At 34.1% G+C, this 19305-nt stretch overlaps 3 protein-coding genes across 5 annotated transcripts; 1 reads left to right on the top strand and 2 right to left on the bottom strand.

The window, feature by feature from the left end:
* Positions 1-3638: 3638 nt before the first annotated feature.
* Positions 3639-8042, bottom strand: LOC129245342 (uncharacterized). 2 transcript variants are annotated; one of them, XM_054883442.1, is made up of 4 exons: positions 7915-8042; positions 7302-7341; positions 6670-6709; positions 3639-4107 (listed from the first exon to the last, which is right to left on the bottom strand). In XM_054883442.1, the coding sequence occupies exons 1-4, from the start codon at positions 7978-7980 to the stop codon at positions 3852-3854; spliced, it is 402 nt and encodes a 133-aa protein (XP_054739417.1). In that variant the 5' UTR covers positions 7981-8042; the 3' UTR covers positions 3639-3851. The 2 variants fall into 2 exon arrangements, with proteins under 2 accessions (XP_054739417.1, XP_054739418.1); XM_054883443.1 differs by lacking the exons at positions 3639-4107; positions 6670-6709 and adding an exon at positions 6718-7101.
* A 7073-nt stretch (positions 8043-15115) lies between these two features.
* LOC129244654 (40S ribosomal protein S26) lies at positions 15116-15777 on the bottom strand. Its single transcript, XM_054882403.1, has 3 exons — positions 15670-15777; positions 15365-15542; positions 15116-15311 (listed from the first exon to the last, which is right to left on the bottom strand). Exons 1-3 carry the CDS (start codon positions 15670-15672, stop codon positions 15151-15153), a joined length of 342 nt encoding a protein of 113 aa, XP_054738378.1. The 5' UTR covers positions 15673-15777; the 3' UTR covers positions 15116-15150.
* An 879-nt stretch (positions 15778-16656) lies between these two features.
* On the top strand, positions 16657-17776 carry LOC129246298 (uncharacterized protein C6orf136 homolog). Of its 2 annotated transcripts, none has more exons than XM_054884996.1 (2): positions 16657-16746; positions 16867-17776. In XM_054884996.1, exon 2 carries the CDS (start codon positions 16926-16928, stop codon positions 17682-17684), a length of 759 nt encoding a protein of 252 aa, XP_054740971.1. In that variant the 5' UTR covers positions 16657-16746; positions 16867-16925; the 3' UTR covers positions 17685-17776. The 2 variants fall into 2 exon arrangements, with proteins under 2 accessions (XP_054740971.1, XP_054740970.1); XM_054884995.1 differs by having other exon boundaries at positions 16699-16804.
* Positions 17777-19305: the final 1529 nt, after the last annotated feature.

Raw genomic sequence — 19305 nt, 5'->3', positions numbered from 1 at the left:
CCAACACCTATTAACGGTATTTCATTAGATGAAAATGTGTTTTTACTTTCAGTTAAAAGCTGTTTATATATATATAATTGGCGCGTACACCCTTTTTGGGTATTTGGCCGAGCTGCTCCTCCTATTTGTGGTGTGCGTCTTGATGTTGTTCCACTAATGGAGGGGCCTACAGTTTCAAGCCGATTCCGAATGGCAGATATTTTTAATGAGGAGCTTTTTAATGGCAGAAATACACTCGGAGGCTTGCCATTGTCTGCCGAGTGGCGACCGCTGTTAGAAAAATGTTTTTCTTAATTTCGGGTTTTCACCGAGATTCGAACCTACGTTCTCTCTGTGAATTCCGAATGGTAGTCACGCACCAAGCCATTCGGCTATGACAGCCGTTTATTCAAGATAATTTTTCATTCATCTTTTAGTTGAAGATTCAACTTTTAATTGAAGTCGAAAATTAAGGTAATATATATTATAATAAAATTAATATTACAAAGTATTTGAAATGCTAAGAGTATCATACCAAGTGTTATTATTTCGCGTTTTAACTTTCACAGTGTAGGCAACTTTTCCTAATTTAACTTTTGATTCAACTTCCTCTTCTTCTTAATCGGCGTATCCATGCTGGATGTTCGCGATTACATCCAAACGTTATTGTGATCTGAGTCGTACGGTTGTCAGGTCATATTATTAATGAAGTCATTATATTTTTGTCTGTTTTTCGCTGCTGCTGTTAGTTCGCCGATTGTTTTGAGGCCTGTCCACTCTTTGATGTTGTCTAGCCATGCCATTTTCTTCCTACCAATTCCTCTTTGTCCTTCAATTTTTCCTTGCATCAGCAGTTTTAAAATATCATACTTGTCACCTCTTGTTATGTGTCCGAAATAAGCGACTTTTATCCTTTTTATGTCCGTAAGCATGTTCCTAGCGGCTTGCATTCTATTTAGCACTACGTCATTTGATATTTTATCATTCCAGCTTATTTTCAACATTTTTCTGTAGCACCACATTTGGAAAGATTCTAGTCGGTGCATGCTCACGGTTTTCAATGTCCAGGTCTCGCATCCATATAAGAGTGTTGACCAGATATAACATTTTAAAAATCTTGTCTTTAACCCGATTGGTATGTCCCGGCGTGTCAGTATCTTTTTAATCTTCATGAAGGCCGCTCTAGCCATTTCTATTCTGACTCTTATCTCCTGATCATAGTCCCATTGGTCATTCAGCCATACACCCAGATACCTGAAACGTTGTACTCCTTCTATTGTTTTGCCACCTATGGTTAGTCTCGCATAGGAATAGTCTCTGCTGCTTTTATTTACAATAATAAATTTGGTTTTATCAATATTTTTTTTTTAGCCCGAAGACTTTGCTGTGTTTTTCAACTTTGTTTTCAATAGTTTGGAGATCCTGGAAACTGTTTGTTACTAACGTTGTATCGTCTGCGTAGCGAATGTTATTTATATATATCCCATTAACTTTAATACCTAATTCTACGTCATTTATTGCTTCTTCAAATATTTTTTCTGCGTACACATTAAATAATAGTGGCGATAGAATGCAACCTTGTCTCACTCATCTGTAGATTTTTGTCTCTCTTGTGGTGCTGTCTCCGAATCTGATTTCTGCAGTCTGATTCCAATATAAGTTTTGTATACATTTGACGTCCTATTTGTTTATGTCCAAATCTTTCATTACTTCAAATAGCTTCTTATGCTTTTTTTGGTTTTGATAATTTTATCGCATATTTTATTTCAGACATAGATATTTTAAGTAGTGGATCATCTGTTGAGTCGTTTGTGCTGATATTTACATCTCTTGAATCGTCTTTGAATAATTCATGGACATGTTGTACCCAAATATTGCCATTTTCGTTTTCGTCTGTTATAACTGTGTCGTTTGTATCGTATAATGTATTAATTGCATTGTATCTTCTCAGGTTGCATATTTCCTTTAGTTTTCTGTGTAAATTAAAACTATCACGTAACTTTTCCAATCGCTCTATATCCTCACATTGTCTGTCCATCCATTGGTTTCTTGCGTCTCTTATTTTGTCTCTGATTTCCTTGTTTCTACGTTTATATTCGTCAATGTTTATGTTACGATATTTTCTTCTCTCATTCATCAAGTCAGAATTTCATCATTCATCCATTTTTCTTTTGCTACATTAATTTTTGTTCCTAGTGCATTAGTTGTCAGTATTCTTATCTTGACAGCAGTATTATTCCACCATTCAATCGGATTTTCACCAGTATTGCAGCTTTTCAATAATTCATTTAGTTTGTTTTGGAAGTCATTTCTAATATCGTCGTTTTCCAGTTTTTGTATATCGATATGGAATTTTTTCTGTTTTGTTTTCCGTGATGTTAATCGAGATCCTATTGTTGCCAGCAATAAGTTATGATCATAAGGAACGTCTGCGCCTGGTAGTGTTTTTGCCCGTATCATAGATGATTTAAATGTTTTGTTAATCAAGATGTAGACAATTTGATTACTTTTTATATTTCTCAACTTCACATTCAACAAATTGCCTGTTGAAGGAAGTTAATTCATATACTTGTACAAATGTAAACAGCTTTCACTGTTCCGTTTTCGTTTTCAAATATTACATCGCCGGCATCCATTTCATTTAGTTTTTATTTTGATCTTTCCTTTCATTCGTAATAATAATTATCGATAACACAGAGTTGTATGTCAAAAAGTATCGTTATTATCTAGGATTATTTTATAATCTCAGAATTTGGGAGAGAAATTTTATATGGGAAATCTCACTTTTTAATTACGGATTGGGAGTTTAGCACGAAAAAGTAGATCATCTATGTACTTATATGTGAACGTATTATGATATTATTATGTATGTTCCTTTGTACTATATTGTGCTAGCTCTAATATGTTTAACATTTTAAGACGCCGTTTTAAGTGCAATATGTGAATATGGGTCGAACTCTGCAAGACTTCTTTTTTATTTTGTAGTACGAAGTAAAGCTGTAAAAACATAACGTATATTAATGCTCAGCAGACAGCTGTGAATATACACTCTGGAATATCCAAAAGATTGGAGTGGTCTCTTAACCCTTTCGCTACATCTTTTTATTGCGCCATCCAAAAAATCCAAATTTTTGTCTGAGTATTTATTTTAGGACCAATAGCAATACAAATACATTTTTTTTTTTTTTTGTTAAGTGCTTTTTTTTAATGTTGCCATATGGCAACAAATGTTTTGTGTTGGTTTCAATCGCAAATAAACTGCTTCTGCAATCTAATGCAAGTTAACACCTTATGAGAAATTTGTTGCCATATGGCAACAAGCTTAGTTTTAAAAATTAGCACAGCTTTTAAAGCTGTGAGCGAAAAATATTTATATGCTAAATGACAGATTGAACATTTTTCTATATACTTTATTCAAAAATTGTTGAAAACATTTGCCCAAAATGCCTCAAAAATCTAAAAATGCAAAATACAAATTTCAGAGTGAAGTGCTATATATAATGGGCGGTTATTATTTATTTTATTTCTGTTTAACCATTAAATAACAATAACCATTAATAAACAATATCGCGAAAGGGTTAAAAGACGAAATATTGAATTATAAAGAAAATGAAAATAATTGAAAAGAATTTATTTAATTTATCATATAATTTTATTTGATAGTATTTGCTCTATGGTTTAATTACAGTTGTAGCTTACTATAAAAAGGTACCATTAAATCATTTATAAGTACAGACATACAGACATTTAACAAAATGATTTATTTTGCAGTCGCCTTACATTCTTAGAAATTTTAAATACTAACAAATGCGTTATGAGTTTCCAGTGATAGTACCCCAGATATCCTGTGTTGCACATGTTTGAGTATTTTATTAAATCAGTTGGTTCAGAGTGCTAAAAGAGGGGGAGGTTTTGTCGATTTCATCAAAATTCTTTTTCACTTTGTTACTGTTCCAGCTGTCTTCGTCCAAGGAAGCTAAATTGTCGTGCATAGCAGACATATACCAAAGCAGCTTTTTTAAGTCACATTTCGGAGAAACACATTTGCTTTGAAGCTGAGTCAGAACGTTTTCAAAAGTGTTTGAAAACATAAAATTTCTGATTCTATTGTCCAAGTCCATAAGAATTCTGAAAATAATAAAAGAATAATATAATATGGCAATACTGGGCTGAATAAATGACTTGCAGTACTATTTTTTAAACACCTAATATATAATATAAATTTCATTTTTTAATAAAATAGTTCCGCTGTTCAAGTCCGAATCAAGAGCGTAAGCGGAATTTCTCTACCAAAGGGGGGAAAAAGCAAAAAAAATAACGAACGGAAAATTTGCAATCACTTCCCAAAACCGGTGGAACGAAACGTATCAGCTAAGTTCGTTCCCAACCATTTTTTTTGCCCGACAAAATTACCATAAATATGCTTTAGATACTCACGTTTTTCTTGTAAAATTTTTAATTTTATTGAATCTGACAGAACTGCTCAAAAAATAAATTGGGTTGATTACAAAAAGTTGCATCACATGTTTCCGTGATGGATAATTTTTGCTGGCTAATTCTCTCCATGAACATCTATCTTGCCCCGAACTGTCACTATGCTCTCTCAATTTTTGAATGAAGGATAATTTGTTGGCTTGCGGATTGAGGTATCAGCAATATCGAGTTGCTGATATCCACAATTTTCAAACAAGGCTACCTCTCAGTTATATACAATATCGCTCATTTGTTGCATGAGTGTCATAATCAAAACAAAAATGAAATAAGTAAGCGGAAATGACCTTCAGCCCTTCTTTTATGCTGCGTAAATTCACAAGTTCAATTAACGAAAATGTGTCTATAATTATACTTAGGGAGGCATAGTAAATAGAAAGCTTTGAAGCAGCTTTTCTCGAATTTTAGTTTTTTTTTGAGTTAAGAGTTAGGTTTTTCCAGCAAATGAGAGACATATGTATATAAATATGTGTACAATTCTCCGATAATTTATTTGACAGTAAAAGCTTATTAGTTTTTCAGACAAATACTTGTGACACACACAACCAAACAAGTTTTACCACCAACCATTGCGTTATACAGGTAGTTACATGTGTATAGAGAATCCTTTGTTCAGCAAGCATTGGCTTGCAAGATTCTTACTAAGTATATAAAGTATAGTATATTACTTACTCAATTGGTTAAGCCACGAAAAGGCTTTTTAAAAACCCAATTGCCGTTTGAGCCAATATAAAAATAAATCCTAAATTTGCACATTCATGTGCAACAACAATTTTACAACAATTATCTTTATATGAAATGTAAATAGCTCATCTAAGAATAATGGATTACAAGATTGCAACATCCGTGATAGTATTTCTAGTTGTGACGTAACAATTGAATAAACATGAAATTTAACGGCGTTGTTTGCCGAAATCGTCGGTGAATTACAATAAAAATTAAATAAAAAGCAATACAACAATAATGCCAGTAAATCAACTGAATCTGTTAAATTTACTGAGAGAAATGCAGGGGTTCGCGGATGCCGCCTCTTTCTGCATTCTCTCCACTGTGTATCTCATCTAATATATATATGTATGTATAAAAGACAAGCGTCCTGCCTTTCACCAACTTCTTCTCAAACTGTTATGTAATTAAATTGATTTTCAAAGTATTTAATTGAATACACTGTGACGTCATCTCTGCAGATAAACAAATAAAAGGAAGAAAAATAATTTTTTTAAGGTATTGTTATAACTCGAGCTTCACAATTTAACATGCGGCACTTAATTTTTATTAGTTTGTTTAATTTAAAAAATACCAATCTTTAAATCCCAATATTACCAAGCCATTCACTGAATATTCATAGAAAGTAATTTCTTTTCCTTTTGTTTGTTTATCTGCAGAGGTGATGTTATCGCTTATCAAAATAGTGAAAAATAAAGTAGCGGCTTTCGAAAAGCGCCATGTTCTGTATTCTGTTCACCCTGGGTATATCTATTTAATATGTTTCGTTATAATTTACAATTCAAATGGTAAGACGGGCTTTTTTACTAGTTTGGAGGGACCTACAGTTTTATTCCGAACGGTAGATGGTTTTTATGAGGAGCTTTTTCATGGCAGAAATACACTCGGAGGTTTGCCAATGCCTGACGAGGGGCGGCCGCTAGAAAAAACTGTTTTCATCATTCGATATTTCATACTCGGAAAATCGAACCTGGCACTTCCGAATGGTAATCACGCACCAACCCACTCGACTACTGCCGCCGTCGTTTACAGTCTTATAAAATAAATATGTATGTCTTTAACTAAAAAAAATCCTCTTTCAAATTCAACCAAACTGTATAAAATGGTCACACCTTAACATCTCGCCTGTTCAATGTGCAATGCCCTTACTGAAAGTATATCATCGAGTTTCAAACGACTTTAAGGTTATAAAATTCAGCTCCGCCAAAACCAAGACACTTCAGGCCTTTACTTAGTGACGCAGTCGTTGAAAATGTTTCCTCTTAGAACCCGGCGACCAAGAAAATTTTACGTAGGTGCACTAAAATGTTTACAGAATTCATTCCGAATAACAGTCGTATTTTATTACATAATTTATGCCATCAAAACATCTTAAAATATTAGATATCTATACATACATTGAAGATAAACACATATATATAGAAACATTATACCACTTAATTTTCTTCTTTAAAATTAATTTCACTAAGTTACCTTATATAAATATTGTCCGGATTGAAGTTTTTGAAGTCAGCTTGTTAAAGATAAAAAATTGATACATTTTAATAAGTACATGCACTTACAAACACATCTTTTATAAAGCAACATTTTTCAAAATATAAAAACGAATTAAAAATATTGTAAATCGCAGCTTTTATAGTAAAATGTCGCTTCTTTTTATTAAATGACCACCTCCAATACTGTCTAAAGTTCTCTTTGGGTGCGAGTCGAATTTCTCATAGTTCGTATTATCTATATTTTTAAGACGAAGAAGTGCAGCTAAGGCTTTTTTTGAAATATTCAAATATTTACTACAGTGGTTTTGTAAGTAATTTTCTTCGTTCGGTAATGTCAAGAGTAGATAAACTAATTGCCCAAATAAATTGTAGTTGTCTGTTCGAAAGTCGTAGTCGTTGCACAGTTCATCTAAGAGTTGGAGAAAAATTTCTATTAAAATGAAGTAAGGTAAATGCATAATACATACATATACATAATACCGAAAAGATATGCCTAGTAAAAGTCTCCGATACTTTTTTTCGGATTACTTACAATTGATAGATTTCACTTTTATTAGGCATGATCCCTTCAATAATTGTACAACTGTCAATATATTTAATCCTCATTACCTTTTAAGACAGGATAATTATCATTGTAAGTAGTTGAGATCTGTAGGGGATAAATAAATTAACACATAATAAGAAAATATGAATTAAAATATTTATGCATAGTACTGTTGAGCTACATACATATCGCTCATTTGCTGCAAAAGTGTTATTATTTGATTTATCACGTTCTTCTAGCAAACGAACGATATGTACATCCGCATATGAAAACAGGCAAAACCTAGATTGCAATATAAAAAGACAATTCCAAAATAAGCTTGAAATTGGCTTATCAGAAGAACGAGTTATTTTTTTTAAATAAAATGGAATAAAAAACCTATTTTACGAGTTTGCCTATTTATTTAATTATCCTGATTAATTATTTTAATCTTTAATCTTCGCTGAAGCTCTTTTTAACATATTATTATATAAAATAATTACATAACAAGGAAGAGTTCGGATTAATTCTGCATGCTTAACTAGAAAAAAATTGTGATTATGAATTTTGGCACTTTTCAGTCAAACGAGAAATACGCGTATATGTATGTAGGAGGATTAAAATAATGTATACATACTTAATAATGGTATGTACAACAATGGCCCTTAATGTAGTAAAATAAATAAAAATATATCTTACCTTTGAGGGCATAGCCATTGTAATTGCCACACAAAGCACCAAACAAAATAACAGAATAACTTTCATTTTAGTTTGAATTGAAAATTATTTTTGGAGTTGCGAATTATTAGTTACCACTATAGGTTCTTTTTAACTTTAACTGACGATTTACTGTATTCTGCTGTCATATTTATACCGGAAAACTCATCTCTAAATATAGGGTGATGCATAACGCTTTTGTAAAAACACATACATGCTGAATAATGAATTGAATTATATGTAATAGTTCACGTTCCTTTTCAGTAATAGTTCAATAGTAAATAAATTTCTAAATATTGGTCAGCATTTGTCCCAAAGAGAAAATTATTCAAAAAAGTATAAAACCACAAAACTGCAAGTTTTCATGGCACGTAATTAAAAAATTTGGAAAGTTGGAAAATTGCGAATTACACCTTGATTAAAATACAGTTAAACACTTTCCGTATGTTAATTTCTTTATATTAAGCTGTTCCACTACAGATTTTTCAAAATTGAGCTTTCTATTTGATTATTATATAAGCATAGGATTTCAAACAACTGTTATGAAAATGAAATGCCATTTCCCTCCGAATTCCCCCTTCCTTGTACGTTTTTTTGGGAGCGGAAACATCAAAATTGATAGATTCTATTAACAATTTTCAACTACAATATCTTGCTTCTTATTAGTATGCAGTTCTCTGGCTTTATGCGTTACAAAATTTTTCAATTGGTCCTAATATAAATATTTGTGTAAATGTAATTTTTTATTAGCTTTTTAATTAAAACTTATGTTCATATCTCTATCACACTAAAATATAGTAGAAATATCTACTGTTTGGAATCTTATTTTTACAAAAAGGTAGGTTGAAAGTACAAATGTGTAATTGCAAAATTTTTTAAATTTCATCTTACCCGAAATGTTTTCGAAAGTATTTAGTATAATATATAATGAGTTAAACTTTCGCATAATTCGAATTTGAGCTATATTAAACTCACCAATTATAAAAAAGTCATATTAGAAAATATTTAACACAGCTGTGTGTGAATCTATGAATCCAAGAACACGTACCCTGTATTATATTATTTTGTAGTTAGAGGCATGTGTCGCTATGGTAACGGATGGCTTCTAGATAACATGTTGCAAAAGGAATTGGTATGTACACACGAATGCTGGCACATTATACACATTTATGTTACCGCAAACTAATTTACCATATGTTAAATAATCTTAAATATTTTTATAGAAAAAAATTTACTTTTTCTAATGTTTGCTAAGAAATATGTTCAAAAAATGTACCGATACCTTACCACAAGCTAATTTTTTGTGGCATTCATACATATGTATCTAATTTTGGTTTGCAACAAAGTAAATTGCATAGTTGATAGATAACTTAAAAGCGAATCATGTCGGAAAAGCTAGACTTCGAGCATATGCGTGAAATACTGGTAGTGGGTCTGGGTGCAAAATATGTATATCATCAAAGTAAACAAAAACGCTTTTTCAACTAGAAAAGTATTTTGAATTCAATTTCGGGTATATTTTCATTATTCATTATTCACAAACAATGGCGCTCGGGCCACACCCCATGCCTGCCAGAATCCCAAAGTTCGAACTACCCAATTTCGTCCGAACATGGCAAGCAAATTTGGTCATCTATGGCCTGAACAACAATTAATCGAACGAACATGAAATGAGCGGGCGGAATTCCCGATCCCGCCGAATGACCGTTGGCGTGGTAGCTGAAGTTACTCTCACAATTTTCCTTCGGATGTGATCTTGAAGAACCATCTCAATGCTAATCTGAAATGAATTTTTGTGCAATAATCGCGCACCTATAGCATTGTTGCCCCTAAATAGAGATTGAACGGCCCCTGGATTGTTCTTTGTTAGTGCTGTCAGAATGTGAATTCGTTACAAAATTGACTTAAAAATATACAACTTACAGAATGATTTGAAAGGGTTTTTCATTTTCTTATTTTCTACTTTCAATTTTCTTTACACATTTTTCATTGCCATGACTTCTATTTAAATTTAAAATTGTTGTATTTTAATTTGTCAATACATGTTTTTTATGTCTTACTGAACCAATAAAATAAATATATACATACAAATATATTTAAAGGATAAAATAAAAGATTTTTAATGGCTTTAACCAGTAAAAATCGTAAAAACGTGTTAACACCGTGATAGTAAACATTACCCAGTAAATATTTTATATGTAAGTAAAAGTAATATAAAAACGGTGTACTGACTTTATAATTTTCTAACTTTTCGCAAAGACAAATATAGTAAAAGATTATCCGTTGAAAATTTTATCATGAAACATCTACAGGTCAGATATTGCGCGCGGTTTCCATAAATGAAACAGAGAATAAGTTACGTGGTTCTGGCCCACCATTGAAAAATGCCATAGAGTGGAAGAACAAACAGTATTTCGAATAAATGCTTATGGAGGCAAACATTGAGGAACTAGCGTGCCCTAATCACTTCCCATAGTATGCCACAACTATCTGAGCCAACAGCGAAAATTAGCAGTCCGGCTTCAAAGAAAAGTTTAAAGCCCACAAAGCCTCACCAACTCATGCAGTCCTTAATTTCCTCCGCGCAACTTTTTCCGGTATAGCTTTGTAGATTGATTCCTCTGCTGCTAAATGACATTACAATAAAAAATAAAAATTACGGATATCAACTTGTTTAACTTAATATAAATTTGTATCGGTAGTTTTTTACCTTTTTGCCCTTTAAAAGAAACTTTAAATGTACTCGAAACAGCTGGTTTGTATATAAATAATATAATATAATAAATATAATTTTTTGTACATGTTTTCAAAAGCTAAATGGTAAATAATTGTGGTTATAATTGATGGCGAGGATACGGGGTTTCCTAGATTTTTTTCGTGCGTTATGTAGACAGTGAGAAGTTTGGTACGGTTTAATAATTTGTCCATCAAGGAATTACATAGGGCCATGTTAAGGACCGGTCCTAAATTATGCATTACAGTATTGCTTCTGGAACAAATATGAAACAAAGCACCTTGTGGTTGTTGTTGTAGCAGCAAATACTAAGCCCTGTCAGTGTAGTGTAAATCACTGGTCGTCTTCGTCTAACTCATCTAAAGGTAGACCCAGGAAACTTGCTGTTTCGACAAGTTGGGTCCAGAGGGAGAGGGGTGTTAGATGAGTGGGTTTGGTTGAGCATGTGAAAAGGTGGTTAGTGTCGTGCGGGGTGCCTTCACATGTAGGACATATGTTCAGTATGTCGGGGTCGATTCTGTATAAGTAGGAATTTAACCTGCTACAACGTAATTGTGCCAATGTTACGACGGTCTCACGAGGAAGCTGGAGCTCTTCATCTGCTGTAGGTGGTGGTTGGACTCTGATTACGGCATTCGGTGGTCGGGAGCTTAGGAAGGTGGTAAGGATCTTCCGCTGAATGTCGTTTATTGTCTGTCTAAACACTGTCTGTTCCAGTAGAGTTGTTTGTTTATTTTGTCCTGAATCTCGCCGGCGTAATTGAGGAGGTTTCTCCTGACGTGCCTAGGTGCCACCTCTGGCTCAAACAGGTGTCTGCATGGTTGAGACCTGCGGTAGCACCCCAGAAGAAACTGTTTGCTAAGTATTATAGTTTTTTGGGCCGGATGCCTGAAATACGGCGCCAAAAATAACTGACAAAACCAGTTCGTTTTTACATTAATGGATAAGTGTCACGATTTACATAAAGGGTCTTCCAAAAGTGACGCCTATATGTCAGTAGCGAATAAATCCCAGACGATACCTTTTTATGCTATCTTTGATATTTGCCAAGTAGACAAATGTACAGTTTTACACGATAGAATAACGCGTTAAAATGATTGAAACTCATTATGAAAATGGTCGATCTCTCAGAACAACACATCGCAGAATTCGTGATTTTTTTGGTAGAAATAATATTTTTAATATTTTTTAACTACAAATATTTAAATCACTACATTTTTCGACTAGCGTAAAAAAGAACTGTTTTCGTCAGCTACTTTAGGTGTCTTACTTCTGGTAGCCTGTCATTCCGACTATCAGCTGTTCATCAGCCCAGGTATTGGCTTTGTTTCAAAATGTCAAAATGCGTAAAATAAAGTAGCGGTTTTCGGAAGATGCCACCTTCAGTATTCTATTTGCCTTGGTTGTATACGAACTATTCTGCCGCCTCCTGAAAACCGCTACTTTATATTACGCGACCAATATGGACTTCTCTTTATTTGAACTAAATTTTGCTCTAAAACCTATTCAAATTTGAAGTAGTATTTATTAAATAAAAACCAACTTTCTTTCCCTCTGCCATCTTAATTCCGCAATGAAAATTTTTATATTGCGATTAATTAGTTAGTGATGAACATAAGATTATCATTATTTTACTGACAGAACGTGTAACGTTGGCATTGGCAAAAATTTCACGACAGAACGTGCTGCCATCTCATAAAAAGTAACATTGTCTTAATTATTACAGTTCGAACAAAAACTATTTTACCTTTGATTAAAGCCCCTATGTTAGGTTAGGTAGGGCTGGCTGATCTGCAAAAAGATCACACTTTGATCCCTAGGGTCCATTGTGTTGCCAGTACTATGTTTCTGGAGTCAAAGATATCATTTTATATAATTCATCAGCAATATTTTTCAAGAATGAAGAATAATTTGATCCTAGGCACATTTGTCGAGTCCTACAGAGAAAAGGGCAGTGGAAAGCGGATGTTCCAAAGTACCCCTAGCATTCGCTTAGTTGCATGTGTTACACGCATCGCTCTGGGCTAATCCCATTTGCGTAATGTGGGGTGAGACAGTGTCCCATCAGTACTCCAATCAGTATTTTGCAGTCTTTCCTATACAGTGATAAAATAAAGTGTCCAGCTTTAGTATTCCAAGTCCTTAGCATAATTTTGGTAGTTTCGTACGAGGTTGAATGTTCTCTATCAACTGTACCATATTTCTAGAACTAGTTCCTCATTTATTTCCGTTTTCAGAAAGGAGGGTGATGGGTATATGTCTGTGTATATGTGACCTTTTGTCACGTTCCCACGACAGTCGGTTCTACGTTACCGGAACGACCCGGATTTATATCCGGCCAAGGACTGTCACTTCAGCAGCATTCCCCATATATTTATGGGGAATGATTATGCTGCTACAACAACAACAACATGGGTATATGTCTGACGTGCTCAATCTCGGCCTTAGCGAGCTCATCAGCTCTCTCATTTCCTTCTTTTGGACTTTGTGTCCTGGTAAGTAAATAATGTCCTGCCCATTTCTGCAAGCTCATCTATCTATCTGCATTATTGAACACATTCCGAGTTAGTGCAAGGAGCCATTATTGCTTTAAAAGCCGCTTGACTATCAATGGAAATGGTTATCCGAGTATTAAGAGGTGTTAATTCTAGGATTAATCCAATTACTTTTGTTGCGGCATAGATTTCGGTTTGAAATTTACTACAGTAATTTGGGAGTCTGAAAGGTTTTTGGGAGACCAAATTGCGGACAAAAGATAGTCACTCCTTCTCCTTCCGCTATTTTGGACCCATCTGTAAAGGAATTGTATGAATGGTATTTTCATTTTAGACCTTTTTGTCATCCATTTTGCTCTAAAATGACGTCAGGCTTTTTGTTACATTTAACTAGTAGAAACACGTAGTCTGAACTTCTGTTTGAATCCAGAATGTTGCTGTGACAAAAAAGCATCTGTGAGAATTGTCCTGACATCTTCAGTCTTAGATCTTTTGGCTGAGATTCTTACTGTGAAAAGGTGGACTCCGATTACGGCATTGGGAACTTAAGAAGGTGGTGTCTCTCTACGAATGCCGTTATTGTCTGTCTAAACACTGTCCGCTCCAGTAGTTGTCGATTTGTTTTGTCCTGAATCTCGTCGGATATCCCACATCGTCCACCATACTAGTGAATCATAGAGCATTATTGGTCTAATGACCGCCATGTATATCCAATGTGTGAGCCGAGGATATAAGCACCAAGTCTTACCAAGCATTCTTATGTATGAGTATAAGGCATTAGAGGCGTTCTTGCTCTTTCTTCCACATTTAATCTTCATGACTATTTACTATCCACACCAATGCCTAGGTATTTAGTCGATATTTTATATGTCCAACTCATCTCCTCCCAGCCTCGGAGGTGACCAGTTAGAAATCTAGAACTTCCTTGGAAAAAGTACCAAATACGTCTTGTCTGGATTTACTTCCAGGCCGACCATTTCCGTCTACTTGCAGGCCTCTCTAAGCGTCCTTGGAAGTATTTCACTTTTTGTAGACCCATTCCTTAGAAATAACAGCCAAGGCGTCAGCATATCTCGTCCATATCGGTCCACTATTCCCAAGTTTGATGAGAATCTGATTTATCACTAGGTTCCATAGTAGAGGGGTAAGCACTCCTCCTTGTGGAGTTCCTCCATTTGCCTTTTTCGAGATTGTACTGGACCTCCATTCGGCCACCGCTGCCGTTCTAGTGTTGAATAGCAGATCCCACACCAGTTGAATCCAAACCTTCTATCAACGTTTCCGTACATACATTGTTAAAGGCTTCCAGCGCATATTCTCTATTTGTAGCACCGCTCTGGAAATAGCTGCTTTAATGAGCTTGGTGACAGTAGGCTAGATTCCGTTCTTTTCTTAATGTACGAATCTAGCAGTCAATATACGAATGATCTTAGGCTAATTGACCTACAGCCCTTGGGATACAAGTGACCGCTTTTATCCGGTTTAGGTATAACAACCCTATCTGATCTCCAGACCTAATTTAGCCTCAAACAGTACAGAAATCTTTCTCTCAGCCGCGGTACCAGGACAGAGCTTTCTTTCTGCAGCAGCGCTGGAAGTCGGTTTTATGTCCCGGATTTAAGTACGACTAAGCAGCAACATTCGAAACCAACAGTTTCTAGCCTGGTAAAATAATTCCACAACTCTTTACGCAGAACCAAGGATTACCATAAATAAGAAATGAAGGATGCCTACCCCCAACTTATAATGCACAGCCTTTAATCAGCACTACTTGCCGATATTTTTAAGCAAAAACCTTCTTGCGAGGTAAAGACAAATTCCACACATCACACCACACAGCATTATGCATTCACATAAAATGAAACAAATTATTTTTTAAAATTCCAGCAATGCTGCGTGACCCATTTTAAAATACCTACCCGACATTAAATTTACATGGGTAATAAAATGCTCATTTCTATGGTTTAATGTCACAAATATTTATTTGCTCTACTTTCTTGGTTGATTGCGAGCCATATCTTTAGGGAAGGTTCGAACGGGTGGCGTGCGTATACGGCGGGCTTCTTTAGACCGATTCCTTACAACTTTTGAGTGGATAGCACAGGAAACACAGTAGTGAAGTTTTGCATACAATTTCGGCAAAATATATGCTATAAGAAAATATTTTTTTTAATAAAATTCAGACAGAAAAAATCCAACTTACATTCCCATATAGAAGCTTCGGAAATATCTCGCACAGCTGCTGCTTCCACAATATTACGAATAACAAATTTCTTAATGGCTTTATCTTTTGGAACGCAGCGAGCACAATTGGTGCAGCGTACAGGCTTCACATGCCCACGATTATGTTTGCAGCGTCCTCCGTTACGACGTTTCTTAGTCTGAACAGCAAAGAAAAAAGGCAATATTCGTATAAATTAGGAACAACTTCGTGCAATAAAAATATTCTTTCAAAGAGCACAAATATTAATACTAGCTCTAATCATAAATTTATTAAAGCTTACGCACCATATTTTTAGCACTTGTCTTCTTTATTCAACAGGAAGTAGAGAAAGGAAAGACATAAGAAACGTTAACTTGGCTGCTGTTCAATGTTCGTACCAGCAAACATTTGCATACGAGGCTTTAAAAGCAATGGTTACCTTACACTCATAAAATTGTAACCCAATTTGAATATTATCATACTTGAATAATAAATCAATTGTAAAAATTTGAAATGAAATTATATTAAACACGATCTTTTATTGATAACAACAGTAAACAACCAATAAATAACATTCCATAGATCACACAATTTTTGGAAACTTTTAGTGTAAAATATATATAGACAAGTATATACTGCAAATACGAACATTAATTTGTTTTTTCTATGAGCAATATATTCTTCCAGACTACGAGAAATTAAGAGAGGTGATCGTCAAACCTTATTAATTAGAGAATTGAATTTAAAATACTAACATATGTACTATATACAATATATAATGTTGACGTCAAGTCTACTAAAATAATAAATAAATACATAGCATAATTGCGCTACAAAGACATTACAAAATACAAAAAAAAAACTTAATTAAATAGTTTATGTAAGTATATTTCTGCCATGAAAAAGGTTCTAATAAAATTTATCTGCTGCACGGAGTCAACATAACACTGTAGGCCCTCTATTTACATCCATAAAGGGTGTAAGTACAATTATATATATGCATATATATTAAAATATAACTATCCGTTTCAACAAAAGGAATTTTCTCTTAAATAACAATTTTGAACAAGAACAGTAATATAAATTTCAAGCTCCCCTTGATACTGCATGCACAAAAAATGTAAGAAAATCGGATACACCTCAGCCTACACCTCCTTAGCCATGTACCCATCGAGTTTATTTTTATAACTGAATTTCATGAATGTTTACCCTTTTCCCTTCTTCACTCGAAATATTGATGTAAACATAGTTTAATATTACAGCTGATTTCTAAAAGTACTTCGAAGTAGCATTGTAAAGTTTGCCCTGTATTATGTTCCATAATCAGGCTACAGAGACAATCATCGGTAGTTTAACTACTCTGTTTCTAACATGTAGTAAGGGTAATGAGTTTCTTTTCTGAATTCGATTTTGTTGAATATAAACAAAAAATTGAATAAAGTATTCAATATTTTTCTGTAGAACACTTCGCAATAATATACATGTAACACTTTTTATTGCAGTTAACATCGGTTACTACAAAAACCGGCACTTGGAGTACTGAAGTGCTCTTAATTTTACAATGGCATCGGCAATCATGTCTCACGTTTCTTATTGCATTAAATTACGACCAATACGAAGGATCACTCACCAGCATGCTACAAGATTGCTATATACATTAAATGACTCCTGCAACAATTTTGATCACTCCAACATGGATGGCAAAAAATCCAAAGCATGTCATCTAGAATCCAATTGTAGAAATACGCGCCTGTTTCACAGTGAAAATGTTTCATACTCAAAAAACATAAACCAACCTCGGTTAGAGGATCTTGATCGAGTTTTCAGAGTTCTTCAAGACACTTTGCCTAAATTATTTGTGGAACCACTAGATTATTCCATCTACAGTCCTAATTTGGTGTTTGAAAATAACATTACAGGCAAGCAGACAATTGGGCTATACCATTTCGTAAAACAAATTGCTCTCCTACGTACGGTAGGGCATTTGAAATATGCCTATGTTAAATTCGAAGTGCTTAAAATTACAAAGCACCCCGAAGATTTTACTGTAAGAATTCGATGGAGAGTGCGGGGCATTTCCGGACTAAAAGTTATGTTTTCGTTTTGGAAATATAAACTTTGGGCAATGAAAGAGGTTTTCGAAGAACAGGAGGCTTGGTATGACGGATTTTCAGTTTGTTATTTGGGATCTGATGGACTCATCCACAAACACGTTGTGGATAGAGTAATGCCGGATAAAAATACGCAAGTCGTAGGACCTGAATCTGGAACGACAAGTTTACCTACAGGTTCCGTGGCCGTTACATCACCGAAACTGTGAATATAGCTCTTTACAAAGTAGCAGATACAATTTATTTAACGCTGTTATTACTGAAAGTAAATATTAAATAAACTGATTTTTGTTAACAAGTAGATCCATATGTGCAATTGCTTAATATTGTGCCAAGCACATTTTTACAGTCCTATTTATAGTAAATAGCCCTCAAACCAATACACATGTATGACTTTCCATTGATGCATTGACACTGGATATGGCACTAAATTTTTAAAATCATATAAAACGAAACTCTAAAACTTAATAAAATAGCAAAGCACTGAAAAGATATAACTAGATGTACAAAATATTAATGACGTAATTGAAGTCATCGCTACTTTCTAAAAGGTGGCAGGAAATATTCAAAAAGTGGGAGACACCATGAGACGGAAATCATTTAAAAATGTCCTACATTTGGCAAAGTCGTCAACCACAAATAATAAGAAAAATGTTTCTTCACAATCGACGGATAACAATAGTTGGTCAAAAGCCACTATTACTCAACCAAAACCATATTTAAAAAAACGGCATTCAACCTTATAAAGTTTTCATTAAAAATTCAATAAGAGACCTCCGGAATACATCGGCTGACCAAAAATATCGATATATTCTTTTCGATTTTTAAGTCAATATCCAAAAAATCTTCTTGGGCCCGTTTTGTTGTACGAAATTAACTAGATATTTAGAAGATTTATGTTTCTGATTCAGATACTTTTCTTCTCAAATGTTAGCTACCTCAGAACTTAAACTCGCTTTTCCAGGAACCTTAATAATATTAGACATAGGCCAAATTTTCTTCGCTGAATTTGTTGCTTGCCAAAGTTGCATTTAGCTTCAAAATGTAAGGGGAAAATTGCCTCTCATTTTCAAAGAATTTTGTATCCAAGTGCGTAGCCAGTTTGCAAGTGTGAGTTTATTGTAAAAAACATTATGATTATTCACGAAACTGAAAAGGAAAATTTTTCCGTTGAAACTTTTCAAGTAACTAAAGCGATGGTAAGCAATACTAGTGAATTTACATGAAGGGCTGTTCTCCTCCCCCGAATTCCGGGTTGTGTAAAATGTGCAGTAATTCCACAATCTTCATTCAACCTTAAGTTTTCAGCAAATCGGAATCCTTTGTGTTAGCCGAACCATTCCTCCAATTTGTGTGGTCCGTCTTGATGTTGTTGCACAAAATGGAGTGATCTGTAGTTTTAAGCCGAAGTTTTTAAGAGAAGTTTTTTTATGTCAGAAATACACTCGACTTGATATTGTTTCCAAAAAGGAGAGCCTGCAGTTTTATGAAGCTTCTAAAATGCAGAATATTTTGATTGGAATATTTTTCATTATAGAAATACACTCTGACATTTAGTTTTCCATGCCCACAATAGGTTTCCAACTTTGACTCTGCCTTCATATAATATATGAGTTTTAAAATCCAAAGAAAACTAAAAAGAAGGGATTCCACAAGTCTAAGTTGTACGTAAGTACTAAAGGGCTTTTTTTTTTGCAATATATTTTATACATTCCCTCATTTTGTTAAAGCTAAATATACTATCTTACATAAACATGTCATAGGCCTTCTGTTGTGGCAACTCTACATAAAGCATAAACTTGTCAGTGTACTCAGGTTGCATTATGTGCG

The sequence above is a fragment of the Anastrepha obliqua genome, chromosome 4, assembly GCF_027943255.1.
Source record: "Anastrepha obliqua isolate idAnaObli1 chromosome 4, idAnaObli1_1.0, whole genome shotgun sequence".
In the NCBI taxonomy this organism is placed as follows: domain Eukaryota; kingdom Metazoa; phylum Arthropoda; class Insecta; order Diptera; family Tephritidae; genus Anastrepha; species Anastrepha obliqua.
This window is presented reverse-complemented; position numbering and strand designations above follow the sequence as displayed.

Coding starts and splice junctions, on each gene's coding strand:
- LOC129245342 (XM_054883442.1), bottom strand. CDS start 7,980: ATGAAAGTTATTCTGTTATTTTGTTTGGTGCTTTGTGTGGCAATTACA. Junction 7,342..7,914: donor CAATGGCTATGCCCTCAAAG/GTAAGATATATT, acceptor TATCCCCTACAG/ATCTCAACTACTTACAATGA. Junction 4,108..6,669: donor CCGGACAATATTTATATAAG/GTAACTTAGTGA, acceptor TATTATTTTCAG/AATTCTTATGGACTTGGACA.
- LOC129244654 (XM_054882403.1), bottom strand. Junction 15,312..15,364: donor CGAAGCTTCTATATGGGAAT/GTAAGTTGGATT, acceptor ATTTTCTTATAG/CATATATTTTGCCGAAATTG.
- LOC129246298 (XM_054884996.1), top strand. CDS start 16,926: ATGGCATCGGCAATCATGTCTCACGTTTCTTATTGCATTAAATTACGA.